General features: G+C 40.1%; 1 protein-coding gene across 3 annotated transcripts in view; it reads right to left on the reverse strand.

Moving 5' to 3' along the window:
- Mllt3 (MLLT3 super elongation complex subunit) overlaps positions 1–17,173 on the reverse strand; it is a 281,881-nt gene that overhangs the window by 16,945 nt on the left and 247,763 nt on the right. For all 3 annotated transcript variants that reach the window (XM_006975967.4, XM_006975966.4, XM_076564484.1), the window contains 3 exons: positions 7,579–7,654; positions 5,433–5,562; positions 2,724–2,823 (listed from right to left, as the gene is read on the reverse strand). In XM_006975967.4, the coding sequence (XP_006976029.1) occupies positions 2,724–2,823; positions 5,433–5,545 (213 nt within the window). In that variant the 5' untranslated portion in view covers positions 5,546–5,562; positions 7,579–7,654. The remainder of the gene's footprint in view (positions 1–2,723; positions 2,824–5,432; positions 5,563–7,578; positions 7,655–17,173) is intronic.

Below are 17,173 nucleotides of genomic sequence, written 5' to 3' on the forward strand. Positions count from 1 at the left end.
GTGGGGACTTGAGTGAGCAGATCATAAGGGCTCTGTCTTAATCAACAGATGGCTCTCCTGACATGCCTGTAAGTTGATAGAAATTTGGAAGGTGAATCTGGCTGAAAACAGTGGGTCCCTGGAGGGCATATCTTATTCCTATGCCCCTTTCTTTTCCTCTCATGCCGTTTTTTTGTTTACATGAGGTTTGCTCATCAAATTAATCCAACCATGATGCTCTCCTCATCATAGGTTAAGAACAATGGAGCCAGGTGACCACAGGCTAAAACTTCTGAGACACTGAGACAAAACACAACTTTTTACCTTAAAATTGTTTTTCTTGGGTATTTTGTCACAGCAATATAAAGCTAACTAACACACTTGTCGATGGGTATGGAGAGTAAAACTTGGGGATTTTAAAATCAAGCCTTTCCTGTTTTCACCACCCTTTTTATTTGAGGTGAAGTTTCATATGCGCCTGTACCACCCCATGCCTGTATACATGAGCTCTCTAGTGCACCTTCCCTTACACATTCATCTAGAATACTAAAAACATTCCAGGATGAAATTTAAGAGACATTTGGGGTTTTAAGAAAATTTTGGTGTCTCACCACATAACAGAAATACTAATGATATCTTTTAATGTCTTTGAACACTAACTTAAAGGGATCCTATCACACTTGACCCACATCAGGTAACTGGGGTTAAGAAATCACTACTGATTTTCAAAACCCCTTTCTTGCTCTTAGCTTCAAGACACAGGCATGAGGAGGAGGTAAGTGCTCCTGTTGCACACAATGCCCTACTCCAAACTAGTTAACATGGAAAGCATATGGATTTTGTTCTTACGCTCATAGGTGTACTGAGAAAGGGACACACAACTGAGTAGTATTGGTGAGATGATGCTATGCATGTGAGAAGCTACACGTATCAAATGAACATTCCAAGAAAATCGTGGTATACTATATTTAATCAGATAAAGTGTATTTTACCCTCCCAAATAGATGATATTATTTGTTTGGGGTTTGGTTTGCTAGATGGGTAACAATTGTGGTAAAGAATCTACACTTTTCCCAAGAACCAAAGTCAGCTCACTAGTGCCCAGTCAGGAAGGGCAAGATAGGAGCTTGATGGAACCACGTTTACGTGGCAAGTCATCTGATCACACAGTGCCTGGAAGAGATGCTGAAGACAGCTGGAGAGAGTATAAAGGCATGCCCATCTAAATCTAGACATTCCTACTGCAAGAATCGTAATTCTGATATACTGTCCCCTGGACATAGAAAAAAGGCCTACATAGGGTTAGATTCGACATAAGATGTCAAGGTCCTAATGCTACTCTTTTGCCAGCTTTTACTAAAGCACACGTTCATAAAATAGTTAAGGTATCCAGTTAGCTAGTACTCCTCAGTTGACTGGTCATGATGTTTTCCCCTGGAACTCTTGGCCTGTGGCAGAAGGCAGCTATGCGGGGATGCAGGACGGCCAGACAGAGAGCATGGCTGGTTGTTGAGATGGGGAAAGCAAAGTCAGCAAAGCCAGGCTAAGAATGAGGAGCTGCACCCCACTCCCATGCAGGACAGAAACTACAGCTAAGCAGCAACGGTGCAGGCAGGGGCTGCTCCTCCCCAACAATGAAGGATTCAGGTTGCAGACGAACTTTATAAATGATGAATTTTAAAATCTAAGTGAGCATTGCCTCTTTACACAGAACACAAGAAAGAAAATATCCTCACAGCAGTAATACAACATTCTCCAACTAAAACAAAGATCACTAATTCAGGGGCAAGATATTTTAAATAGCAGAACACTTATGAAACGGAATAATTTTAGAAAATGCAACCCTTTAATTTTCATGTTAATATTCATATGGCAACTTGAATTAAGCAATTATTGCAGAGGTCATAGGAAATCTGCCTTCACAAAAAGATAAGAATAACTTACTGTAATAAGTATCAACTCAATGCATAATGGGACTTTTACAATATTCATGATGCTTGAAAACAGTTTATTTTAGTAAGTAATGAAAATATCCCAATCTCACTCATTTATTTAATACAAGCTCTTCATCACAGCTTTCAGAATTCTGTTTAGACCTTATCTGAATAGCTATATTCTGAGTTGACTATCAAATTAATAAGCTTTCTTTTAGCTCAACTTGTAGCATGATAATAATGACTGTTTTGTTAATTGTTCTTTGCACTCCCGAGTAACAGTTCTTCTCTCTTGAATGAGAAACTGAGGCTGAGCAGCTACAATAAACATGTACATACACTGAGTGCCAAGCAGATACTGCCCACTGCCTTTACACACACCGTTGTCCTTCTTCTATTAAGCTTCAGGGTGCTAACATTATTTAATGAAGAAACTGGGGCACATCAAAGTGTATCCCCCACCAGTCAAACTAGGCTAGTCCCATAAGTCATGTTCTTTCTAATTAAGTCATCTATTTATGCTAAGAGATAAAACAGAGAGAAGTTGAGAATGTGGGCAACGTTTTGTGTCACCCTTCATTCCTGCATCCAGTTAACTCGTCCACCCAATGACGCACACTCATCTCATGAACAGAGAAGTGCTCTTTCCCCACGGGCGTTTTTAATGCCAGGTAAGGTTGAGGATTCCCACTTGTTTGAAGTAAAGAGGACCTTTGTTGAAAATTAAGAAGTAAAATAGTTATATGCTGGATTAAAAATGGTCATGTAGAGTCCTATAGAATCTTGCTAAGTACAAAGCCCACAACTTACCTGGTTGTTGTTAGTTTTCAATAATGGCGGTGGGGGTTCATGATGGAGGGGTGAAGAGGCGGAGCTGCTTTCACTGTCGCTGCCGTCACTCAAGCTGACCCTGAGGAGAAACACCGAACGGTCACAGGCCCCACCACAGACAGAGTCACGTATCAGGAGAAGCAAGGCACGCAAACATCGCCACTGGAAGGCCGCTTTGAACACACAGCCGCTGGCATCTGTTGGTACTTGCTTCTATCTGGAACCCCTTCAGGTGAATCCACTGCTGGTGTGCTTCCAGTGACCCCAGTCTTGGCAAACTGAATAAACCGTGACTTAGAAATATGCGTCCCCCCGCAGCTCTGGTTACAGATGTAAAATGGAAGCTCAAGGATTCATAGCTCAGTAATGTGACACAAGCCACCACCTGAGCTACTGTGGGGAGACTAGCATTCTAGAAACACTATTCGTCATTTCTACTGTGTCACAATTTCAGTGATGTCCCCACTACAAAACACGGGTACAATAATGTGCTACCAACACACTCTGGACACAAACTGTTTCAAACATCACTGTTTTAAAAAAATAATCTCTCAACATCTAGAGACAACAAAAACACCACTCTCTCTCTCATTTATTTTTTTCTACTCAGAATGAAATGGAGCTTTTTTCTAGCTAGAGAGGAGACGGTGCTTTCTTCTGCTCATTCGAATGTATGCCCTCATTCAGGAGGGCGTTTCAGTGTCTGCTCCCTCTCTGGTTATACAGTAACCTGATATAATATTCTTCTCAGAGATAGCAAATGCTATAGAAATCAGCACAGTTTTTCTTTCGTTCTGAATAGGCAATCACATCCTCCTCGCTCTATTATACATTCAGACAGACGCGATACAAGATAGGAAACAAAAAGGATACATTGGGACAGCCTTTTAGCAAAAACTGATGGAACTTGTTTTTCTTAACTAAATTACATTAATGAAGTGTTCTGTTGAAGCGCTGCTTTCAAATGCTTCTCGACTGAAGTGGAAGGCTGAGTATTTAAACTGATTAAACAGTTGAGACTGCACAAGTGCTCTGAAGATCAAATGTTAGATGGAGCCGTCCTACTAACAGTATGTGTCAGGTGGCGAAACGAAGGTGTCTCTAGTAATGTCCATTCACATCAGGCAACTCACAAACAAGTATCGTGGATCAAAGCCATACCGACTCTGGACTGGATAGAAAATGGGCAACCAGATCTCCTGGGCATGAGTTCCGGGGTGTGTGTGTGTGTGTGTGTGTGTGTCTGTGTCTGTGTGTCTGTGTGTCTGTGTGTGTGTGGTTGTTGTTGTGGTGGTGGTGGTGGTGGTTTTTCAATACACTGAATTGGAGAGCAGCCAGTGGTTGGGATTTTGAGTGGTCAAAGTCAGTTCCTAAACACCACGGTTCAGCTCATTTTTAGATCCTTTTGAGCTACCAGTTTCCTTCTTGTCAGATCAAAGAAGACACTACAGGCCAAGTCTGTAAGGTTCCTGTAAAGGGACTGTATGCAGATGCACTGCAGAGGCTAGTCTGTAGGGTCCTGTAAAGGGACTGTATGCAGATGCACTGCAGAGGTTAATCTGTAAGGAACCTGTAGAAGGACTGTATGCAGACGCACTGCGGAAGCTAGGTGCAGAAGGATGTCAGAAGTCTAGCTTTGTAAGGCAGAGCCATTACAAATGGATAGGGTTTCCATTCTGTGGAGGGGCAGCTTATCTCCAAAAAAAAAAAAAAAATCAGTGAATTGCCAATTAGGAAGCATAAACATAATCCAGTCTGCTCCCCCTGGATTCCCCTTGTCTTAGGTATTTCAGGGCCATCTATACAGTAATAGATAATGGGCAAAGATTTATTGCAATATATTATAAATGTAATTGGATTTGAAGTTCAAGTAGATTCATATTTTCTACTCATAACACATTAAAGTGTGCATGCCTATTTGTTTTCCTCATGATAAACAAAATCCTCAAGGCAATTTCAAGTTGACTATTAATTATAAGTGACATGAATTACCATCTTCTAATGTAGAATTATGCCTCACAGCATTAAAGCTACTTAAGGAACCTAATTGTCAGCACACTTAAAAGGCATTTATTTGCTGGAAAACACACACAGGTGAACTTAGTTTTAATTAGGTCACAACGTAATTCACGGGAGCCAATTATGTAGTTCTAACTATAAGCAGCAAATGCTGTTTCTTCACACGTGGAGCCCCCACCCCAAAGCAACAGGTCTAGGGCAACTCTTCAGATGAATTTGCTACATGTCATATACTTTCAGATAGCAGGGACTTCTGACATGGCTTCTTCCTATAGAGGCTTTGGAGGAAACCTCTTCTTAAAAAAGGAAAAAATGGTTTCTTATAAAAATGAACACAAACGTACCAGTTTCAGAGGAATCTAGCCATTGGCTGTACCCTCCCTCCCTCCCTCCCTCCCTCCTGTTTGAGATGGGAGTCTCATGTATATTACCCAGACTGGCCCCAATCTTGATAGACAGCTGAGGAGGACTTTGAACTTCTCATCCTCCTGCCTCTCCCTCCTAAATACAGGGATTACAGGCAATGTGCTGAGGACCAAACCCAGGGCTCTGACCATGCTGGGCAGACCTGCTACTGACTTAGCGACAGGCCAGTCACAGTTGCTGCCAGGGTTCAGGTGTTTGTGGTTACCTAGGGAACCAGTGTGGCTCCTCTGCAGGGAATCTCACCTGCGGCTTCGGCTTCCTCCTCTATTTACAGGTCTTTCCATCTCAGAGTCATTGTCATTATCCTCTGCCTCGTCAGACTCCTCCTCGTTGTCATCAGAGTGCAGATCTTTCATGATAGACCTCAAAGGACCTGAGTGATGACAGGAACCACAGGCAATCAAACAACACTTCAAACCCACTTGACCATATTAGACACTGGGGACCGCTTGCAGTTCTGACCTCTGGCTAAGAACAATCATTATCCTGTACGGTCAAGACTCCGAAACCAAATCCAGGACACCTTCTGGGTTGTAATCCCTACTCACACATGACTGTTTTTATCAGAGTCCCCAGAATGTTTATTAGGAATCCTAAAATTGGGGCTGGAGATGTAGCTCTAAAAGCACTTGCTGTTCTGCTTGGGAGGGCCCAAGTTTGATTTCCAGCACCCAAATGGTAGCTTATTACTCTGTAACTCCAGTTCCAGGAAATCTGACATCCTCTTTGGACCTCCTCGGGCATCAGGCATGCACAAGGTACACAGATAAATGGGTAAGCAAAACACCCATACACATAAAATACATATATAAAAAAAAACAATTAAAGAATATCCATTTCATAGGATTTTTTTCTGCATAATTTTATTCTTATCTTCCCACCCCAAGTCACAACCAAAAGAAAAACAGATCTATTAGTAAACAGGATGTTTTGTTAAGTTGATCCACGTACTGAAACGCTGAGATTAATAAATCACTGTGGTTGTAGCTGGTTCTTGGCAATGCAGCCTTTGTGTGGTAGTTTCTGATCTATTAAGATTTAGCTGCTCCTTTATTTCAAGGTCAATTTCAGGTCAAGCAAGCATTTTAGTCAAGTTCAGGTTATAAAGTGTTTCAACTCCATGGTGTAATGTCCTATCTCTGATCTTCTTATTGATCTTGGAGAGCAGATCTTGTTGCAACAACTTTATGTGGCCAATTTTCACCTTACTTTTAAAGAAATTCCTGGCAAAATATCAGCATGTATTAGCATAACTAAGACTATGTAATAAATCATGTGCCCAGAAAATCCAGACAATATCTAGTATTAGATGGGGGTTGGAGGAACTGTAACTAATTTTATTTAGGACCAGACAAAACTGAAAATACACACACACACACACACACACACACACTGATTAGTGTTGCTTTCCCCCTGTTTTACTACTCAAAATGTGATAAAAAAAAATAGTCATTCTTTAACAGAAAACTGTAAAGGCATCTAAGAAAGGTGCATTTTCACTCTGGCCTGGGCAATCCCCAAAGTCTAACAGGACTATCGGAGCTGTCACTAAGCAGTCCCTTCTAAAACATGCGCCGACTCCCTGCGATCTCACATTCTGCAAACTCAGATTTCTCCGCTTTTGTAGTGGGCTTACTTCTTTGAAAGCTAATGAAACAAGATTTCTGAATAGCCAAAACTATCACTGCCTTTTATTATATATTTTCTTGGAAGCTTAGCCTTAGTCCAAATACACACAACAATTTAATCCTCTTTCAAAGCATGCAAGGCCACTTGGAATTCAGTGTAGTCAATGAGAACGGCGATGTTCACTCTGATACTAGAAAATAAGTTACTCTCTGACATTCTTCAATTGTGTAAAAATAAAACAGAGCCCACTTCTGGAGACTTTACACACACATTAAAAATATACTTCATTATACATTCTGGTTTAATTTATCTGGAGTTTTGGTTAGCATGTGACTATGAGTAGAGAAATGTATCTTTAAAAACAGCAAAATGCACTTTTGCTTAAAAACTCTACTAAAATACAAAAAATAAAATAAGCAAAATGAGAGGTGTTCAAGGATGAAGAATAGGGAGCCCATGTCAGTGCCTCTGAGGTTGGTTTACTCGAGTATTTCCTCTGGGAACTCCCTGGAATGGGTTGTGTCTATAATCCATTTGTGAGATGGGATTCTGACGGCAGGGACTGGAAAGGGGGGGACTTGCTAGAATCAGGTCTCATATATGAGAACGATACTCAAGTGCATTCCTGGGGGAAATAAACACAACTGCATAAAAGCCAAGTTACCATTCAAATAATAAAACAGTAGAAGATAGGTCATAAATCAACTCATTAGGCTGTTTTATGGGGAAAAGATTTCATTAGCCAGGGCGCTGTTGATACCTTGTTGCCTGGTCTGGGATGGTGTGAAGCTGGAGCTGGAGCTGGAGCTGGAGCTGGCAGGACTGGGTTGCTCTGACTTTAGAGAAGAAGAGAAAAGTATCGTCAATACATTTATGGGATATTACACACTAAAATGAAAATGACCTCTGTGCTCAATGCAGCCTCTACAGAACATCTGATGCTGTGCAAGGAAAATGACCACACATATCACTTTGTTAAAAAGCTAACACGGGAGAGTTGTAATGTCATTTTTTTTCTTTGACAGCCTTGTTTTTAATCAGAAGACACATATAAAATGTCAAGGATGAGAAGATAATTGCCTGGATGCTACATGACCTCACCCCTTGCTCACTGCCATACAGAGCTCCTCCTAAGGGACACACACCTTCACTGTCCTTTCCATGAAGTTTGATTGACTCAACTGGTTCAGATGTAGTAGTCAGGAGGCCCCAAGGTCATTAGTTCAATCACATTATGAGCCAGTTAATTTTATTCTGGTCTAAGGCCACGAACCAACTAACCCCACTCACCATGAGTTCACAAATGGAGGCCAATATTCATAACATCCAGCCAAGTCCCACAAACAAGTCAGGGGAAAATGTTGCCACTATTTTAAGAAGAAAAATACCCTTTAATTTCACAGCTTGTGAATTAGCAGAACAGCCTCACACATTTTTGCCTCCTCTGACTCTCCATGATCTTTTCTTATCCTCTAGTATCCAGGACAAGTTCTACATCCAACTCTCGGACACTAGAAATGGTGAGAAAACCAAATTCAGTTTTCTTCCTTCTCAAACCACTAACACCATTGAGAAGCAGGTCATATGCTTATTCCTAGCATGCTGCACCACTGAGACAGTTCCTGTGCTGTGTTCTCCCCAGATAAAGTGTAGACACAGCACTTTAAAAGCCATGTGCTTCATGTTACTTCTTCCATACTTAGCAGAATGCATTGCATACTGCAGACCATCCTTATCTGTGACTTAAAGCAGCATTACAGTCTATCTGCTCCACTCTCTAACAGTTTTCACAAGAGAGTTTATACTGCTTGAAGGGTCAACATCAGATGCACAAAGAGAAATGTGCAAGACATGGACGACACCAACAACATACTTGAGTTTTGCATCTTAAGACCAGGTTCATGCTTTAAGTAACTTAATAAAGCTGATGTGTTTAGTTATAAGAATGGACTGTCTCTACCCATTTCTAATTTCCTCATATTTTCAAATACATAGCCATGCTATTTCCAAAATATGAGGTGTTCCCATGTACAGGACACATGCTCTTTTTTTCCTTTGCTAAATGCATAATCCAGCTGGAAAACAACTACAAGCACAATCAGAAGACACAAAATGAAGACAACCATCTCAGTTCAGTGTGTACAACAGTTTCTCACCATTGAATTCTTTTCATCCGCCCTCCCAGCAAAGGAGCGTGTCCCCCCTCTTCCTAAAGCAGCACTAAGCTCCATATAATGGGACATGAGGAAGCACTTTTGGGCATTCCTGATGCACACTTCACATTCTCAGGGTGGATGGGAAAACAGGTGTCAGCAATCTAACTCATTCTGCAGGAAAAAAAGCCAGACACAACTTCTAATGAGAAGCAGGCGCTCACCCACTCTTCACCACTGCAGGATTTGCTTGGGAATTGTACAGTGTCTTATACATCACTCTTTGCAAGCTACAACACAGAGTTGGTTTACAGGTGCAAGTGCCTGGGTGAGATACTCTTCACTTCTGTTAGGTGGTTCTTCTGTGGTTGAGCCCTAATGGCAAGTTTCACAATTGAAAGGACATTCAGTACAATGCCCCTCTGTAAAAACAGCTCTCTCAAGGCCTAAGGAACACTCCATCTCCTTTCCAAATTGTTCTTTCCAGCCATGAAAAAACGCCTGCACATGGTATTATTTTAATAGCCCTGGAAACCATTTGGGAACCAAAAAAGAAGTTTCCTTACCATGCTTCCTGACCAGCATACAGTGCACTGGACTTAAAGAATCATGCTGCCAGAACTATTTGCTCAGAATGACATTAACTAAGGTATCATGGTAGGGCTGAGTGTCATGTTAGGGTGCATGCCTTTAATCTCAGCATTTACAAGGCAGAAGCAAGTCAATTTCTATGAGTTTGAGGCCAGCCTAGTCTACATAGTGAGTTTCAGGCCAACCACAGTTACACAGTCAGATGCTGTCTCAAAAGCCAACCAACCAACCAACCAACCAACCAACCAACCGTAACAAGGGAAGACAATGGCCATCTCCCAACTATATACCACACATCTTCTTGACCATTCTATTTCAAGCATTATGCAGATGCTCAAACCAAACCTTTCAGCATCTTATGCATAGACATAGTTAACATTTCCACAACTGCTAATTATCTGAAAAGACAAATAGCATAATGTGTGTGCATGTGTGCATGCATGGCTGTGTAACTCCAGCTCTAGGGGATCCAGTGTCTCTGGCCTGTGCAGGCACCTGTACTCATGTGCTGTACCCAGATACAGACAGATACAAACATATACATAATGGGAAAAAATCTTTAAAAAAAAAATCTCTTAAGAAGAAGAGTGAGCCAGCCATGATGGCAGGGCTTACAATCACACCATTAGGGAGGGAAAGACAAGACAAGACAAGAAAGAAAGACATAGGACTCCCTGGCCAGTCAGTCTAGCCTATTTGGCAAGTTCCATGCCAATAAGAGACTGTCTCAAAAATCAAGGGGTGCTAGCTGAGAGAAGACAGACAAAGTTGTCCTCTCGCCTCCATACACTTGTACAATAGAATGGATGGTCATGTGCATGCATGAACACATACATACATAAACAAAAAGTAAATGCATTATGAGAAAACTAGAAGTGTTAATCTACCCATAGGGATCCTCTCTATATTCTGATCAATGGATTTTTTAAGAACGCACTGTGACAGAATCTGGTTGTTACTCAATAAAAAACATTATGGAGTTCATTCATGTGGTAGTAGATGGAGCTTGTTCTAGTTTTTTTTTTTTTTTTTTTTGCGGGGGTTGGGGGCCTGGTGTGATACAACACTGGCAACTTGGGAAGGAAAGAGTTTGTTTTATCTTATCATCTTACATTTCCAAGTGACAATCCATCACTGAGGGGGGCCAAGGCAGGCATTCAGAGGCCAGAACTGAAGCAGAGAGACTGGTGGAACACTGCTTATTGGCTCCATCACTTCCAGGCTCGTGTTCTTATCCAGCTACCTTTCTTGTCCAACTCAGGACTGCTTGCCCAGGGATGGCATGGCTCACAGTAGGCTAGGCGTTCTCACATCAATCAAGAAAATGTCCCACAGACATACCCATAGGCCAATCTGATGGAGACAACCACTCAATCCAGGTTCTTTCTTGAAAAAAACTACTAATCTTGAGCACAAACTGACCAGTCCAGAGTTCAGTCAGAGTGAACTACCCCCGTCCTTTTGCCACCATAGGAGGGAGAGACAGTCTTTTATATCACCAAATTGACTTTGTATTTTAAGAAAATCACATTTGCCAGCCCCTCAAAAACCCTACAAGTCAAAGGTAACGTTATTTTAAAAAACAAAACAAAAACAAAAAACAACAACAAAAACAACAACAAAAAACCCTTAAACTGGGCAGGTGAAAAGCTTTATGGGCCCTCAAGATACAACAGCCTCCTTTCTCTCTCCTAAGAAATATTTAAATCTCTCTGCTCACCCATGTACACATGAATCTGGGAGTGATATACCAAAAACTAAGAACAAGGAAGCGAATGACACTCTGATCCTTTCCCTTGTGGGCTAATGTGATGCTTGTTTCCAATTTCAAAATTCTCCCCACTGGAAAAAAAAAAATTGTTGATGTCCTGCATCATCTAACACTCTTATAGTGGTAACTCGTCAAGACTTGGTTGCCATTACACAAGTATTTACATGCAAGAGGCTATAAACTTCACCACCGCCGAAAACAAGACCTCTCTCTATCGGTGGTAAACAACTGGCCTATCATGATTGGCGATACACTTTCACCACTGAATGAGTTTGTAAAATCATCCTGTGACAGATTCTCTGTGGAGGATTACTTCTGTCCAGGACAAATAAGAAAACCTGCACATTTAAAAACTCCTAGAAGTTAAGTGTGATGACATGAGAGGCCTGTGCAAGCAAACTCCCTCCTAGAAAACACACATTCCTTACTACCAGCCCTGTCCTATCCGACAAGGACACTTATGAACAGAATTTCAGCTTTGATCTTTACAGCAATCAGAATTTAGAAAAGGGAAGTGGGGAACATGTATCTACTTTCAGAGAAAAGAGACAAAATACAGTAAAACTAATTAAACATTTTTAAATAACAAAGAGAAAATAGAAACTAAACAGGAATTACTTTAGATACATTTCAGTGCTTTATACAAAGCTTTTACTGCATGTATAAAAAGAAAATCCATATCCTCTTATAGAAATGATTTCTTCGTTGCACAAATACCCAGAAAGATCATGTTGAAGATGAATGTTAAACAAAGAAAAGTGTGTATTTCATTTCACTGTCTTTACTTCCCTTTATAACAACTGACTGAAGACTCAGTTCTTACCAGTTTCATCCTTCCATTAAAAATGAATCATCCTATATATTATGTACCTTTAGGCTTAACATTTAAAAAAAAGAGATTAACTCATTTAGTTTCTCCTCTATAAGAAGTTGAAAATTACCTATTCATTTTTCAAATATACATTTAATTTTAAAGAGTAAAATTTTAAAAAAAATTTTAAAGCATCGTAGCCATGCTAAACAGCCATAGAAGTGTTCTCCACTGTCTGAGTGAAACGTATCTTATGGTTACGCTACTAGACGACGCTTTCGGATAGCTGTGTCAGCAATGGCTAAGGCCAAAATGCAACGTTAAGAAGATCAACACGAGGGTGAATTGTGGAAAGGGCTACAAATGAGAGTTTTTAATAAAATTCTTTAGAGAAGATCAAACCCTATATACTGCAGGGAAATAGATGAACATAAAGCCGAGCCCACACTGGTCACCCCTCAACATACCTTTGTGCAGTTTCACACACTATTTGTTTCATTTGCTTTACAGGAGGAAGGGCAGGTGCTACACACTGAACTGTGTCCTTTCCCATGATCTACTGAAGCCCTCACCCTCATATTACAGTTTTGGGAGACAAAGCCTTTGGCAGGTTTAAATGAGGTCAGGACTGTGAGCCTCCGTGATGGGATTAGGACCTTTGAAAGAAGAAACAGCGGAGAGCTACCCTGTCTATAGTCTCTTCCCAAGCAAGATGACGTACATTTGCAAGCCAAGAGGAAAGTCCTTTCCAGGTTCCATGATTTTGCACCTCGAAGCTCTCAGAATTTATTGTTTTAGCCACGAAGTTTATGGTATGGGCTCAAATGGACAAAGAGAGTATGACATTTTTAATAGCTATCTTCTAACTGAGGGAAATGGAGCACGGCAATTAGGTAGCCACAGGGCGTTTACAGAGATGACAATGTACTTCTCTTTTTGTTACACCTGTATCTTTGGCGAAAGAACAATTAAAGCAGCACTCAGAACAGAGCAGCTTTCTCTAACATCAGTGTCAAGGAAAGTTTTCCATGTCACTGTAGAATCATCTCTCTCTTTCTACAAGAGACATCTGAGGATCCACACCCAGAGCAAAGGAGTGGTAGAAGCAAATCTTTCTTTCCAGGACTCAGTGGACTGCCGTCGGTTACTTCTCATGTTTGCCCAATCAATAGTCCTGGCTACATACCTCATTAGTAGGGAAGCTTCTACTCGGAACTGCCCCCCTGCTCTTGACACGGGCCTTGATTACGAGGATGTATCAGGAAACATAGTACAACAGTTTATTTGCCTCCAAGTTAAGCTGCCTTGTTTTCCGAACTCTACAGTACAGTATCTTGTAACATCACAGGAAAAAAATGTCTTAACACATTAACAACGTTTTCTTTGAAAACACAATGAGCTTGAGAAAAGGCCATGGAAAGCTGCAACCTTTTGCTAGATACTCAAGTCTGTGGCCATAGGACAGTGCTCCACCTCTCCCAGCAGACTCGACATTTGCATATAAAACCTTAAATGAGCTTGATGTTAAGTGAGAATCACATTTCATGTTGGGCTGATACACAAAGATCAAAGGCTGTTGTTGTGCCTGTCATTTTCTGAAAACACAGCAAGAAACTCAGAATCACCCTCTCAAGTAACTGTTAGCAAAACAAGAAGTCCTTTCTATTATATTTTCAACTTTCAGACAGAAGAGTCGTCCCGAATGCCAAGATAATTGGCTTTATATTGAAGCATCTCTGTAACAACTGCACTTGCTGTCTCCCTCATTATCATCTCCACTATTATTGTTAAACGTTGCATCCTTTGACTCCCCCACACCCTGTCTGAGAACACAAAATCTCATTAGGATACAAAGTGGCCTTGGGGAACAAGGGTCTATAAATCTCTCTCTAAGACCCTTTTCCACACTTACGGATGGCTATAATTTTCTTTCAGCTTCCTCTGTTTAAGCAGAAGAGCCTCAAGTCTTTTATCTCTCATCGCCAGTCTTACTTTGAAGGCTGCTACTGACTATTGTAGCCAGAACATGTGCTCTTTCAAAAACTCCAGTCACTGCAGGATGGTGTATGTGCCAGATGTGTTCGAAGAGATTATAGGCTAAGAATCCTCACTTGCTGAGAGGTTTAGGAGTGCGAAAACTCACCTGGAAACAGACGACATACAGCTACATCCAGCTACAACCCCCGCTACGAACATTTGAGCAGAGTGTACAGTTTTACACCTGGGCATTACACATACGACTTGATGCTGGGGATTTGTATGTGGTGTGCCTCCTACCCCACCCCCACCCAGATTTTCAGGATGATGGTTACAAAAGGAAAAGTTGCAAGTAACCAAAGGTCAAATGCCTCATAAAAGAGTGTGAAAAGGAGAAAAAGGGTTCTTGATAGATTGTCGCAAACTGAGTTACTGAGTGAACAATGGACATCAGGACACAAGTGCTCCTCCATTCTTCTCAGGTCCTGCAACTGTCTGTTGTTAGCCTTCTCTTTGTAAGTGTGCAATAACCCACCTATGCAGAGCATCAAAACTTTGTAATTTCAGAGTATTTTCTATTTTCTACATTTGTAAGGGCAGGACTGAATTGAAAAAAATAAAGTTTTAAAAAGTACGTTATCTGTAGCCTCAGTATGGGATTTTAAAGTTTAACATTTAAAATGTTAAAGTGAATGAACTTGGGAAATACAGATGATAGTAAAATGTAATGAACTAACTAAAATACATATATATACCTGAAGAGAGTATCTTAAGCCACTGAATGGCATCCTTATCATTTTAGACCTTTTAAAAAAATGAGTTACTCTAACAAAAAAAAAAAAAAACCCTGTATAAAGCATTTGATTGACACTAATTAAACTGCAATACACAGCTACTTAAACAAATCCCAAGAAGATCTATTAGTCTTCATCTTTGGGCTAGCTTACAGAATAGTCCCTATTAAATATGAAGCTTTCAATTAATATCAAGGCAGTGGCATTAAAAGTTCACTTTATTTGCTAAGAGCACATTTACATGGTTTCCATTATACTTTGAATTCCTAAATAACTAAAGCCCACTGAGAAAATTATTGATTTTTAAACTGATTATAACCAAGTCAAAAATGCAATATTTTCTCACTATAAATTTAGACAGCTAAAATTCTTACTAGTTGCAAGGATTAAATTTTTTGTATGCCCTCTATCTCCCCAATTTGGATCACGGTATGTTTATCAGGTAACACACTGGTTCCCTTTCCTCCATCTAATGAGGAAACATTATTATTATGTTGTCATGTGAACACACTGGGAGGTGGGTTCTTTTGTTTTGTTCTCAGCGAAGCCCTTTTACAATGGTGGTGTTCAGAATCCCATCACAACTCTTCGGGTACGAGTGTACACATATGTGCTTGTGGAAATACGTGTGAGATGAACCAGAGGGACACAAGAAAGTGACAGAAACCCCATGTTTTTTTTTTGTCTTTGCCTTTTAAACTCAGTGTTTGCATGTGCCTTCTTATATCTTATATGTTATTATAAGATATTATATCTTATATGTTATGGTGGTTATTATCCTAACTAGGAAATGTACAGCTATTAGCAGTGGATGTTTACTGAGAGAAATGAGCTTGATGCTAACTACATTGATAATCATCAGCTTTAACCCTGTAATTTACCTGCTCAAATCGCAACTGCATTCCAGGGGTTTCCAATTCTAAAGTAATAGGTTCTAAATATATAAGACAATATCAGCACAATTTACTCAGTTCTCCAAACTTTCTCATTTTACCACAGTTTGTGCTCAAGCTCAACTTGGGAGTAAAAATTTTAAATTTTCAATAAAATAAAAGGAAAAAAAAAAAGAAAAAAAATTTTAAATTTTCAATTAAGTAAAAATACCCTAACAGAGTTTCTACCACTGTGTGATACAAATTTATTTAAAAGATTTTTAAAAAGAATTCCTTAAAACAAAAATTTAATACAAGGAGTTTTACACAATCCCCTAGACGCACACAATTTTCTCCAGCACGGTTTCAGTTGATGTTCTGCTTTTCCGGTGTTTGCTAAAATATTAAATAGTATAAAGCAAAACTACTTATAACTGCCAAATACTTAAAATCACTATACTTACATTAACCTCAACTTAAAATGCAAGTCTTAACAAAATGTCTGTACAAAATGAAACTGTTTTAAAGATGTCTTCTCTGTCCTAATGAAGATGTGAAGGAAAAACAAAAACCAGGACAAACACAGCACACTGAAGAGCCTGTTGTCATGTGAAAACACTGGGAGGTGGGTTCTTTTGTTTTGTTCTCAGCGAAGCCCTTTTACAAAGGTGGTGTTCAGAATCCCATATCCCTTACTGGTGATATTAGATTCCTGTCAAGAACAGCAGGAATGCCACTGCTGACCTGCTCCAGAGGGACCTGCATCTCCATGCACACATCTCACACAAGCCTAACAGTTGCTTTTCTTCATAAATCAATCTATTGTTGCACTTCATAATGAGAAGGCAGATTTACTGCCTTTACCGCCTTTTCTCACCATCAGAAAGATCCCTATTTGGGTAATAGAACATTTCTCTTCTTAAAGGGTGTTTAGGATTAGGAAGGCAGGGGCAGGAACCTTTAACATCTGCTCCCTTCAAGTGAACGACATGTCTAGTTCTCACAGTCAGGATGGTGAAAAGCAAATACCCTAAGTTGATAAAATCCTCACACTTGAAGAAGCACCATACTTTAAATCCACTGAAATCATCTCTCAAACACACATTTAAATTTGAAGTTTATACAGTAAAACACAGAATTCAGATAGCTAACATTGCCGGTCAATGCCACCTAATCCTCACTGGGGGAAGACAACAGGAGTTCAGAGTAAAGGCCTGGACTTCATCATCTTCAGCTTTCTCCAATCCTAAAAGCAAATTTAAAGTCGGGCTAGTAAGACTGACTTCCATCATCTAAATCTCCACATTGTACAAGAATAAAAACAGTTTACAATATAGTCTTGCACGCTTCTGTTTTTATTTACTTAATGTTTTCCCCTTAGGGAGA

The sequence above is a fragment of the Peromyscus maniculatus genome, chromosome 2 (assembly GCF_049852395.1).
Source record: "Peromyscus maniculatus bairdii isolate BWxNUB_F1_BW_parent chromosome 2, HU_Pman_BW_mat_3.1, whole genome shotgun sequence".
In the NCBI taxonomy this organism is placed as follows: Eukaryota; Metazoa; Chordata; class Mammalia; order Rodentia; family Cricetidae; genus Peromyscus; species Peromyscus maniculatus.